The 13,343-nt window shown below is 39.3% G+C and overlaps 1 protein-coding gene across 1 annotated transcript in view; it reads right to left on the bottom strand.

Annotated features, from left to right (window-relative positions):
- Positions 1–13,343, bottom strand: part of Rgs5 (regulator of G protein signaling 5) — a 50,709-nt gene that overhangs the window by 18,195 nt on the left and 19,171 nt on the right. The window contains exon 2 of the mRNA XM_004663293.2: positions 3,638–3,748. Within this exon, the coding sequence (XP_004663350.2) occupies positions 3,638–3,748 (111 nt within the window). The remainder of the gene's footprint in view (positions 1–3,637; positions 3,749–13,343) is intronic.

The raw sequence follows: 13,343 nt of genomic DNA, 5'->3' as shown, positions 1-13,343 counted from the left end.
TATATGTTATTTTATGTATACATGTTAAACACAAGACTTACACATCTTAATTTCTCCACTACAGTGGGGTCAATACTTTGCACAAAACAGACCCATCAAGTGCAGTTGTTCTCAGAAGCAACAAGGTTACTGAGCAAAAAGGAAGTGGCTCAGAGCAAAGAGATGGCCTTGTTCACTCTCTGAGTCTCCCAGATTTATGGACACTGTTGTGAAATGAAACCACTCTCCTGACCCTGTTCTGCTTTGGTTGGTTTAAAGAAGCATAAGAGGAAACAATGGCATGAGCAGGTGCTGTAAACTTAAGGATGTTATGAGGCCCAATTTGTCCCAAATGGTCTTGTTAAAACTAAAGCAATGCTCAATATCAGGAGCACATCACAACCAAGATTAAATTCCTCAAAAGGATATGTGCAGAGCCTGCTTCAGAGTGAAATTAGTCCAAATTGATTTAAGGACAAAGTCAAGCAGGACACATCCCCCGCAGCACGTAGCCCAGTGTTCTTATTACCAGCCTTGGAGGTAACAGGTTCATACTGCCTGTCTGGATTCTCAGAATTTTCCAGCTCTCATTAAGTGTGACTTGTTTGGTAACAAGATAGATACAAATCTAAATGACCAATAAGCATCCTGGTTTATAGGTCATAGCTGACCACAAAGGGTGAGCACCAAGTCTCCTCTCCATATGTGGATGTGAGGGAGGGAGAGGAAGCTAGTTCAAATTAAACGCTCAACCAACATTTACAGAGATGATTAACTGTTTTTTTAAAAAAATATATTATTTATTTATTTATTCATTTGACAGAAAGGCAGAAGGAATCGAGAGAATGGGTGAGTCAGAGCGTCTAGCCACTGCAAATAACTCCAGACACATATGCCACCTTGTGCATCTGGCTTATCCGGGCACTAGAGAATAGAACCTGGGTTCCCACACTTTGAAGGCAAGCACCTCAACCATATGAATGCTTGTTTACACCTAGTGGAAGAAAACATAAGAGGAGAAAGTCCAGTTATGAATATTAAAATGTAGGAGAGGGTGAAGGTTATGGTGCGAGGATATAGGTAGATCCTTTTTTTCTATTTTTAGGGGTCTATTTTTTAATCAAATAGGATGGGAGTGGGGGAAGGGAATTATAATAGCTTATTGGCTATACTTATGTAAGAGGTCAATAAAATGTTTAAAAAAAAAAACGACCATGTAAGGGGATTTAGATGTTCAACAAACGGACAAAAGCAATGACTAGAAAAACAAACAAACAAAAATCCGAAATGGCTGGAGAGGTTACTTAGCCATTAAGGCACTTGCCTGCAAAGCCAAAGGACCCAGGTTCAATCCCCTAGACCCACATAAGCCAGATGTACAAGGTAGCACATGCATCTGGAGTTCATTTGCAGTAGTTGGAGGCACCTATTCTTTCTCTCCTTCCCTCTCTCTCAAATATAAATAAAAAAACATAAAATATTTAAAAAAAAACAAAAGCTAAACTGGGTGTGGTGGCACATGCCTTTCATCCCAGCACTTGGGAGACAGGAGTAGGAGGATCACTGTTAGTTCAAGGTCACCCTGAGACTATACAGTTAATTCCAGGTCAGCCTGGGCCAGAGTGAGACCCTATCTCAGAAAACCAGGAAAAAAAAAAAAGTAAAAATCTAGAAAGTGGTTCCTAAAAACAATTCTCCAAGAAAGATGAGGGGGCTCAAGATTCCTTCAACCCAGAGAAGGTTTATTTTATTTACTGAGAACATGGGATAAGAAAATACGAAGGACTGTTTAGGTAAAGGACTGGGGAGGGTTGTAAAGAGTATGATCTTTATGTGGAGGGACATAAGAGTTGAAAAAGAGTAGGAACCATCTTTTGTGGGTACTATTAAAAATACAGGGCTGGAGAGATGGCTTAGCTGTTAAGGTGCTTGCCTACAAAGCTTGGTGGCTTGTGTTCAATTCTCCAGTACCTACATAAAGCCAGATGCACAAAGTGGCATGTGCATCTGAAGTTCATTTGCAGTTGATGGAAGCCCTGGAATATCCATTAATTTTCATTCACTCTTCATCTGTCTGTCTGTCTTCTCTCTATCTCTGCATATAAACAAATAACAATAAAAAATAATTTTAAATATAGTAGATACACATAAGTATTATCTAGGAAGATAAAGGATTTTTCTAAAACAATTCAACTTTTTGGAAGAAGGAAGGGCATAGCAGACAAGAGAAGAAATGAACTGATAAATGTCAGCCTCAGTTTTTCTTCCTAAACTGCTTCTCTCAGAATCCATTAAACAGAACGGTTCAAGTATCTATGTGGGGTACTGAAGCAAAGATTCAAAGCAGGAAATGGAGTACCACATTTAAAAAAGTTAATCCCAACAGATCAATAATTACTACATTGTTTACTTTAAAATAGATCTTTTGATCTACTGTGGCAATGAAATGTGGCTCTGACTCTCCACCAGGGCCTGCAGCCTGCTGCTTCTCATTGAATTAGCTTCCTCTCCTTAAATGCAGAAAATTCAATTATGTCTCACTTCCGGTTTGCAGACACTTTGAAGTAATAAAAGGAGGAGAATGGAAATATCCACTTAGGATGGTGAAAAATGATTTTAAAACAGGATAACCCATTTCTATATCTCCCAGCCAATCAACTACATTAAGGTGAAGGTCATTTGGTCAAAGGATGGATTGTCCAATTTTGACAAATGTTAAAAAGGAAAATGAAGTTAAAAGTGATTCCTGTACTTCCATTCACCTCTGTTCACTTCTGTGATCTCAAAGTTTTTAGGTAGCAGAATGAAGGCATTCTAATACATTTAGATTTTCTTGTTCCCTCTTCCCATTCATGTTCTCTGTGGTTATGTCTGTTTTAGGAGGAAGACTAAATGTATCTATCTGCCTGGGCGGTAGGAGTCTAAGTAGATAATAGTGAAGATGGTGAGAGTGCTATAACTGAGCTAACACAGGGCTATTATGAACTATGACAATTGTGTTCCCTAACATAACATCTGACTTCAGAATCAGATTTTCCTACCATACCTAAGTTGATGGGTGATGGGGGATCAGAGGTGGGTGCAGGGGTAAAGGTGAGAAAAGGAAGATGTAGAAACAGCTACAAGTATTTGTCTCTCCCTAAAGTGGCAATCTTCTGTTCTCTGTGGGATCTTGGAGGGACACTATATGAGAAAAGAAACAGTCTTAAATCAGCCTCCTTAGCATCTGCAGATGGAAATGGCCTCACTCCCATTTCCCTTCTTAGGAAGAGGCTTGGGTTATTTCTTAGTGGTGAGTGCACAGGCTCATAATTAATTGGACTTGGGAGGGAGATGTGGCCCAAGGCAGTAAGTTATCAGGCCTCTCTTCTGTGTTGTCAACAATGCAGTTGCTAATATTTTTTTAATGAAGTATGGCCTATCTCTCCAGTGATAAGTCAAGGCTTGAATTTGTGTTTAATTCTGGCAGTATTCAATATTATGATACAGATATGGATGAGTTAAAACATGAGTATTTAATATCTAACCCTGTGAAGACTCTAATGTACTTCAGTGTGCAGCAGAAGGGGTCATTGTACAGTTGAGAGGTGGTGCTGGACACATGAAAAATAGCCACAGTGTCTGGAGGAAAATGGTAGAATGCATATTTATGACTCACTTCTGGGTCTTGACTGGTTTCTCCGGCTTCTCATTATATGGGATGACAAGGTCTATAGCCGAGTCTGGCTTCTGGAGGAGAATTCCCAACTTGATCTTAATCTCCTTGGCCCTGCAAGAAGAGACAGAAAGGGGAGCCAGGATAACACATGAACATACAGACCTAAAAGAGATACGTCTTTTTGCATCAGAGAAATGAACGTGAACAAAGCCTCAATACACTTATGACATCCTTGTGGAGAAAGAATATCAACACAGAAAACAGATACCTGGGTCTCAATAATTAATGTTCACCAAGCTGTTATCATGACCTGGAATAACTTGCATTATCTCATCACAATATTGATTACTTTATTTGTGTTTGTTTATTTTTATAAAGCACACTGTATAGTAGTATTCCCGTTTCACAGATAAGGAAACAGAATGGAGCCAAACATGGTGGCACATGCTTATAATCTCAGCACTGTTGAGGCTCAGGTAGAAGGATCACCAGGAGTTTGAGCCAGCCTGAGCTATAGAGTAAGCTAGGCTAGAGTGAGACCTCACTTTAAGAAAGAAAAAAAAAAAAAAAAAAACACACAGAGAGAGACACAGGGTGTAGGGGAAGCAAATGAAAGGGAGTTTAAATAGGTTAATACAAACCAGACATGATGTGATGGAGCTCAAGCTAAGTCGTGTGTGTCTAGAATTATACCAGTTACAATAATTGCTAACTATACTGGCTACCAGTCTTCTGAGGGCTCTAGTTGCAGCAATTAATTATATATACTACATTTGCAAAAAAAAAGAAAAGTTTACTGACAAGTTTTGGGACTAAGTAAAGATCGATGTTTTGTGAGCCATTTACAGCCATAAATTTAAATTATTTTGCCTTATCATTTGGTTTCTCTACAAAGCCTTGCCTATGGTCTCATTACAGCTGTGGAAGTGTCCTGCATGTAGTCTCTTTTGTAGATGAGTATCAGTTACTGGTAGATGGACTATGAGAAGCATGAAACCTACCTTTGTGTCCTTAGTATTTTAGTGAGTAGATGCAGTTAGAATTCTGGGCATTCCTCCAACATCAGATGAAACAGTTTTCATACTGGGTCTTTAAAACCAGTCTTCGAAGCTACCTATCCCTTCACCATGATTCTAAACTCTCTAAGGATCATGAAAACCTTAAGGATTAGTTCACAGTGCACATTAGCATATATTAGGAGACGCCAAGCTGTCTTTCACCATCACTGTGGCACTTAACGCATGCTTTTAAGAGACAGTTAATCACATTACATTATGGTTATTGATTTGTGTCTGTTTTTCAAGCTGGGTAGAACACTTTGAAAGTAGGAATTGAGTCTTAACTACCTTTTAACTTCTGTACCTGGTACAATTGCTTGGCAACATAGTAAACATTTGATAATATTTGTCACTGTGAACTAAAAATATCTTGGCTTTGTTTCTCCCAAATCTGCTAACATTTGTCTTCAAGTCAGGATTAGTCATAAGCAAAGTCTCAAAGAGATATGAAGGGGTTCATATTGTGGCCAGTCAGGATTTTGATGTTCCAAACACACTTTCTCCATTTAGCCACAGAGAAATGGCAAAGAGGCAGTTTAAGTAATCAGAGAGCCCAGGGTTAGCAATTGTGGATGTTATCGAGAAAAAAAGTTATGAAAGCATATTCTCATAACTGATAAAATACCATAACATCTAATTATAGCATTTTAGCACAGCAAATGTGATTTTGAAACTATGATTTACAAATAGTTATCTCCTCTGTGTTTGTCCTTTGCATTTCTTTTGCTCCTGGTCTTTCTGTAGAACTTTCATACTGGCTGCCGTCTACTTGGGTGCCCTGCTACATCAATGTGATTTTTCTGTCCTGATTCACCTTAGCACTGACGTGAACGCAGCTGAGTAAAGCATTATGGTAGAAGCTGGGACTGTTCTGCTGTGGGGCTTATAGAACACCATGAGAAATAAAAAGTCTTGCTTTCATTCCAGGTTCCACAAGTTACTTAAATTAGCTAATGCTATTTTTCTGCCCTGGTAATTGGGGTACAATGGATTGTCCTCAGACTTTGAGATTATTAAAAATCTTAACCTGTGTGAGTCACTGAGCACAGCATCTGGCATATAATTCTGTATCTACAAAGTCAGTTTTAACTGTATAGTTTTTTACCCTCCAAACAAGCTTAACACATTTCCTAACTATGCATATCAAATTGAAAGATCAAAAAAAATTACATAAGCTACTAAAAATATCACTAAAACTGCACCTTTCATGTTCTACCTCTGGAGGCAAGCATTCCCAATGCTACATCTATCTGGAATATGAAAAAAAAAAAAATGTTATGGGGGTAAAGTAGAAAATGCATGGAGTCTTTGTGGCTGGCCTCTGCTGGCTAGTACCCAGTACTGCAGTCCAAGATGGAAAAGCCATCCTTTCTGTCTGGACACACTAACTCAGTACATGCAGGACTTCCTTCACACCCCACCTCTCAGGCTCCACTGGCCTCTTGCTTCCTGTACAACGGGAATGCATGTGGAAATGGTTCTTACTGTCAACCTTGACCCAACAAGGCATCCCTCAATGCATGGATAAAGATTATTTAATGAGACTCATGTTTGCTTTTGTTGTTTGTTTAGTTGGTCCTTCTGGTATCAGACTACCTTGTCTCTCTCAAGTTCTTTTTTTTTTTTTTTTTTTTTTACTTCTTTCTTCCTTTTGCCTCACTTGAGTCATTTGATTTTGTAAAAGGTAGAAAAATACTGGTGTATAATCCGATGTGCAAGAGACAAATTGTATCTGAAAGGATACTGAAAATAAAGATGTTTTGTTTTGTTGGATGTCATCCATGCATTCATTCCTTACTAGCTTGCTCTTCAGTGTATTCATTCTGTCAAGCAGCACAGAATCTATATGCAAACAGTCACGGGGCTTTGTCTTTGTTTTCAAGGTGCCTGTGACACATAATGCCTTTTAAAACCAGGATACACTGGAATTCTAGAAATATTTTATCTTTATTTCTTCTTAAATGGATTTTAAATGTTATGAAATGATCTAGAAAACAAATAATGTTTATAGTATCACCTACAAAATTCATATTTGAGGGCTGAAGATCTAGTTCAGTTGGTTAGGTACTTGCCTAGCATGTGAAAAGACATAGGTTTAATTCCTAGCACCCCATAAATTAGGCATGATGGCATACACCTATAACCCCAACACTAAGTCCCAGAAAGTTGGAAGCAGGAAGAACAGAAGCTCAAAGAATTACACAACAAATTCAAGGCCAGCTTGGTCTACACGACACCTTGGCTCAAAAAAAAAATAGATAGATAGATAGATAGATAGATAGATAGATAGATAGATAGATATTGCATTTTCTCAGAGCAAATAAACATACCAACAGCTCAGCTATTCTTATCTACAGATTGGCTCTGTGGGTGCTCCAGAAGAGAAAGGAAGGGCTCTGCCTTGGAAAACACTCATTTCTTAGGCTTCAAATTCTGGTTTAGCATAGGTTCAAGAATAGGATGTGAGGGCTGGAGAGATAGCTTAGTGGTTAAGCACTTGCCTGTGAAGCCTAAGGACTCCGGTCTGAGACTCATTCCCCAGGACCCATGTTACCAGATGCACAAGGGGGTACACACGTCTGGAGTTTGTTTGCAGTGGCTGGAAGCCCTGGCATGCCCATTCTCTCTCTCTCTCTCTGCCTCTTTCTCTCTCTGTCTGTCGCTCTCAAATAAATAAATAAATAAAAATAAAAACCAAAAAAATGTTTTAAATAATAATTAAAAATTTAAAAAAAGAATAGGATGTGACAGTTAGAATTGAGAGATGGTTCAGCAGGTAAAAATATTTCCTACATACATGAGGGGATGAGTGGGCCTGGTTTCCCCTGAGTTCAGTTCCCCCACATCCACATAAACAACAATGTGTGATCACAGTGTGTATAACCCCAGTCCTGTAGGGATAATTGCTGGGGCTCTCAGAATCAGTGAGAGACTCTGTCTCAAGAAAAAAATAAATAAATAAACACATGGTGGAGCAAAAGAGAAGGGGTCATAGCTGACGTTCTCCTCTGACCTCAATGTGCATGGTTCACACGCATCTGCACACACCACACACACCACTATGTACACGCAAAGTTTCGGTATAGAAGGGAGGAAGTCCCACTGATTTAATTATCCACTTAATGCCACGCAGACAGCAAAAAATACTGTATTCATTCTCACAAAGTGGAAATAGCTTAAAGATGATAAGTGATGTCCAAAACCAATCAACATTTTACTCCGTTCACAAGAAAACAGTGCTGCTGTTTGTTGTTTTGTTTTCCTCAAGAGTTCCTGGAAAGCTCTTCCATCCTCCCTTTCCCGTTTCACTCCGTCACTGCCACAAGCAAATACGGGAATGAAACCACTTGCTTGGGAAACCCAAATACAGCTCAGACTTACCATGGCAGTTTCTCCTCTAGAGAGTAACATGACAGTATCTGACACTGATTTAATTTTAAAAACAACTCTATCAGGAGAAGAAAACTTTCTAATTTGTTTACCATTTCAGCTTCGGTCTGTGACATCATGTGACCACACACAGGGCAATTTTCCCTTGCTAAATTACATTAACGCTTGTTAGCAAGAAATGATTTTTATCTCCTCTCCTCCTCCCCCTCCTCATGTTATCCTTTTGTGTTACAAAGAAAAAACTGGGTTTGAAAGTAAAATCAAAAGGAAATGCCTGGGTGAGAGTTTAATTAAAGGCTCAGAAGAAGACAATTCTTCCTAGAGGTGACTCAAGCTGGTGAGTTAAAACTGCTAAGGGTCTGAATAATTCCAGGATTTGCGGGGTTAAATCCACTCCCTCTGGGGGTATAAAACCACAACCCAAGGAGCCATGGCTCCCCGTAGTCTGGCCTGACAATCAGTGAACTGAATCAAAGCTGTTACCTTAAGATGCAGATGTGTGGGAAGCCAGTGCAAGTAACACGAAATCAGAAACACAGCTGACTTGTAAGAAATACAACTATATTCAAGAAAAACTGAGATGCATCTACATAAGGAATCTCATACTAGGTGTTTCAAGGGTTTCAAAGGTGTTTTATGACTTAGAAACATTTGTAACAATTGAAGGGCACATGTGAGCTCTGTGTAAATTATAGTAGGGACTTTTTCTAATCATTGAAAACAGTGGGTGGGATATGATAATAATAATGCAGGCAGGCTCTAGCCTCAGAAGCTCAAATGCATACTCATGTGATGGATTCTCAGAGCTCACTGTGCTTTTCTTTCATAATATTTGTCAATTTGTCTTACAGCTTTGCATGAATATTTTGAGTATTGCCTGTCTAGGTCATGGGTCCCCTAGAATGGAGCCAGTAGCTGTTTGGTTCACAATTAGTTTTAAAACCTCACCCAGGTTCTGGTACTTAACAGACACTGGATCAATTGATGAATGAATAAACGTGTGAATGAGTTGAATTGGTAGGTTATAGTAAAACTGTATTTCAGGGCAAGGTAGGTGGAATATGGAGGGGTGACAGGGAATGAGTCACAGAGGATTAAATGTCTCTAATTCTGTTAAATGGAGAGAACTGAAGCCATTAGATGGCCACCGGGACCATAAAATGATTGAGTCAATTTATACCCTATAAAGTAGTTGGAAATAGAACAGTGGGAGACAGAGACTTGGGGTGCCTCAGAGGGAAAGAGTTTACTTAGCATGACCAAGGGCTGGGTATGATTGCCAGCATGAAAATGAAAAAGAAAAGGAAAGAATGGGAGGGAAGGAGAAAGAAGGGAAAGAAATGATATTACTAAAAGGAACAAAGAAAAGAAAAAAAGTTATGCTGGGTTCAGACTAAGTGTGAATTCAGTTCTTTATGTCATATAGGGTGTATTTTAATGAGAAGAGAAATCTAAAAATAATTATGAGACTACATCTCACTAGGTTTTAAAGATAGAAATGAACCTGATACACAGAAATCTTTTGGTAATCACAGCCAGGTTTCATTCTAGACTCCACACATGTTGAGGACAGTCTCAAAGAAAACGCTGTAGTACTGTTGGGATGTCGAGGGCAGTTTCCAAAACACATTTTCCAAAGAGGTGTCCCAGCATGGGACAATTCAATTTAAACTCAATCTAACTCAAGCCTGTGTTGCAGTCGCCCCCTGCTGGCCATGGGAAGGCATGAGTTCCAATTGCTAAGGACAGGTTTTTAAGGCTAAGCTTCTCCTGAAGAAGCACTGTGAAGCTCATTTCCAGAAAAATAAAAAGACCACATCCTTTCTTGCTTCCTGAACATAAAATAAATACCCATTGAGGATACACAATCCTGTACAATACTCGTTATCACCAATCTCCAGATCTGGGGAGTGCAGTTATCAGTAGAGCCTAAGATCCAGAAGAAGAAATGAGCAGAGATCTGAATGACACAGAAGATACCATACTCGGGCCTGCATATAACAGAGCCTGAAGGGTTGATCTGGTGGAAGCCTGGAGACCTTCCTGCGCCTGTCACTGAGTACTAAAGAGATGGAGAGATTGCTTAGTGGTTAAGGCACTTGCCTGCAAAGCCTAAGGACTCATGTTCAACTTTCCAGATCCCACCTAAGCCAGATACACAAAGGTGAGGCAAGTACAAGGTTGCACATGCCTCCTAGGTGACACAAGTATCTGGAGTTTTATTGCAGTGGCTGAGGCCCTGGTATGCTAATTATCTCTCTCTCTGCCTGCCTCTCTCTCTCTCTCTAAAATAATAATAATAAAGAGTAGTGGAGTTTGATGCTCATGGATTATCAGGAGAGGCAAGGGGATTAAAAATCCTGAGAAACCTCAGGGAAGTATAAAAACATGTTGGTGGAAATCAGGTCAGTTGTGGAACTGAAATTCTCAATGTCCCTTCATCCCCAGAGCAAGACTACTTAAAATCAAGATCAATTCTCAAGGCTGAGAAGAAGACACCTCAGGGGCATTTTTTTAAAATATTTTTTATTTATTTATTTGAGAGCGACAGACACAGAGAGAAAGACAGATAGAGGGAGAGAGAGAGAATGGGCGCGCCAGGGCTTCCAGCCTCTGCAAACGAACTCCAGACACGTGTGCCCCCTTGTGCATCTGGCTAACGTGGGACCTGGGGAACCGAGCCTCGAGCCGCGGTCCTTAGGCTTCACAGGCAAGCACTTAACCGCTAAGCCATCTCTCCAGCCCACCTCAGGGGCATTTTAATAGAGTGTCCATCAGTTTAGTGTCTATCCTTTTCTGATTTAACTTCCTTCAGTTTGCACCAAAAAGAAATGTGGCCATGCTTTAATGGAGTATGAAAGAGAAGTTATGGAATGGACTGTGATATATGAAAATATATACTGGGCTGGAGAGATGGCTCAGCAGATAAGATGCTACCTACAAAGCCTAATGACCAGAGTTCAGTTCTCCAGTATCCACGTAGAGCCAGATGCACAAAGTGGCACATGTATTTGGAGTTCATTTGCTGCAGCTAGAGGCCCTGGTGCACCCATTCTCTCTCTCTCTTTCTCTCTCTGTGCTTTCAAATAAAGAAATAAATTTTAAAAATATATAATTACATTCTTACCTGATTTACATATTTAACATATGTTATAATATGGCAAATGACTAAGTAAATTGAGGGTGATTATTTTTCCACAAATTCACTATCTGTTTATGAAAGCAAGATCACTATATATGTAAGTATTATGAAAATAAGTTGTTGAGGAAATCCTTAAAAGGCTGATGTACATTATTTAGTAGTTAGTATGAATTATTCCTCAGTGATTCAACTGATGACAATTTGAAGGGAATGATAAGGGATGTGAGACACTGTCCTTGTTAAATAACAATTATAACCATCTTTGTGTCCAAACTCTGAGCTAAACTGAACCAAACTGTCCCTCAGAACTCCTCTGAGGAGACCTTAGGCATGTTGTAAAATAAGTTAGCTTTATTTCATAAGATCATGGAGGCTATGAAAATGCCTATATATAATTTCTCCTTTTGCTTATTTATGTACCTAACAAACTAAAAATGCCTTTGCTGTATGCCTGATGTATGCCATACATGATTATATGTTTTGAAATTCCCTGAGCAACAAAAAGACAAGGCCATCTCACAGAAATTATATTTTAGTTTGGTGTTATATTCACACAAGAGGGGTCAAAGCAATGAAAAGTGCTAGTTGGCTATGATTTCAGCAGGGAGTAACTGCTGCAGTGTGACATCCATGTAGGAGAAACTTGTTCTACTTGCTCTAATCAGGATTTCACATCTTGGTCATGGTCTGAAAGCTTTTACAAAGTCCAGGCTCCGGTGGGGATTTTGGTAGGTGTCTCAGCTGGCCTTATGAAGATTAACACCAGATGCATTGTCAACTAACAGAATATATGCTAGAAATAAGTTCTTACATGTTCACTAGATCGTGGTCCCTCTTTAGTCACAGTAATAGCACTGAGGTCTTCTAGACTGGTGACACTATTGAGGGAACCCCTGCCCATAGCATATGGTTTGTAGAAATGCAATCATGTCTTTACCATCAGAGATTGTACCTGTGGTTTGATCTATGCATGATTCTATTGCCAGAAATTGATTCTGAGATTTTTTTTTTGTTTCCTAATATTAATGACAACAGTATCAAAATCCCACCTCAGATAATCCTGGGAGTTAGCAAGCTTTTCCTACATAGTGTAACCCAGGCACAAAGACAGAGTTCTATTGAAATTTTGGAATAAATTATGTGAACACTGTGTGAGTTTGTCAAGCATTTTAGCTTCACTATATGTATACTATGTATTTAATTCTGTTATATATTTATGATGTATAATGATCTCACTTTCATGAGCTGAGATAGTTCTAGGCCTAGAAGATAAGAAGGGTTTTTATCTGGTGTGTGGTAGGGAAGGGGAGAATCACGTATTTGCGAGATTCTAAGGAGACCAATGCACTATGCATGCAGGAAGTTGTGTGATACAGTGGAAAGTAAGGCTGGTAATGGTGAAGTTTACAAGCCAGAAAATGGTGCATCAAGTTCATACAACAGATCTGCAGTCCTCGGAGTATGGTCCTGGCTCAGAGGCCAGCATGGGCTATATGAGACATCTCAAAGCATAAACAAAAAGAAATTAGGTGGTTCTGTCATCCTTTTAAAATAATAACACAAGGGCTGGGAAGATTGCAAGAAATTGCTTGCAAAGCCTGCTGGTCTGTGTTCAATTCCCAAGCCAACCACATATGCAAACAAGTGGTGTTCATTTGCAGTGACAAGAAGCTGTACTATGCCCATACATACACACATGCATACATAAAAAACAAATAAATGGCTATATAAAGTAAATAAATATAAAACACACACATACACATACAAAAGCACATAGTTTTCCTCTCGCTCAAAAGGTAGCAACAGACATTTGTGCTTTTCTATCTCGGGGGGTTGTATCATGAGCTAAAAGCAAATGGTGATGGAGGATGTATTATACTTTAGTCTGGTTTCCAAACCCTCAATTCACTGAGGAGTTGTTCTGGCTTATTTTCAATAAGCAGGCCCAAGAATGCTACTTTTAATGTGAGGTAAAATCAGAAACAAATAAATTAAGAGCAAGCAGCGAGAGATTCGCAGAGATAGGGCTAGATTACTGGAGTTTAAAGCTCTTGTCTAGAACTAAGTGAACGCATTCCTGCTGTTGACGCACACCATTTCACACATCCCTAACGCC

Source organism: Jaculus jaculus, chromosome 1 (genome assembly GCF_020740685.1).
Source record: "Jaculus jaculus isolate mJacJac1 chromosome 1, mJacJac1.mat.Y.cur, whole genome shotgun sequence".
In the NCBI taxonomy this organism is placed as follows: Eukaryota; Metazoa; Chordata; class Mammalia; order Rodentia; family Dipodidae; genus Jaculus; species Jaculus jaculus.
This window is presented reverse-complemented; position numbering and strand designations above follow the sequence as displayed.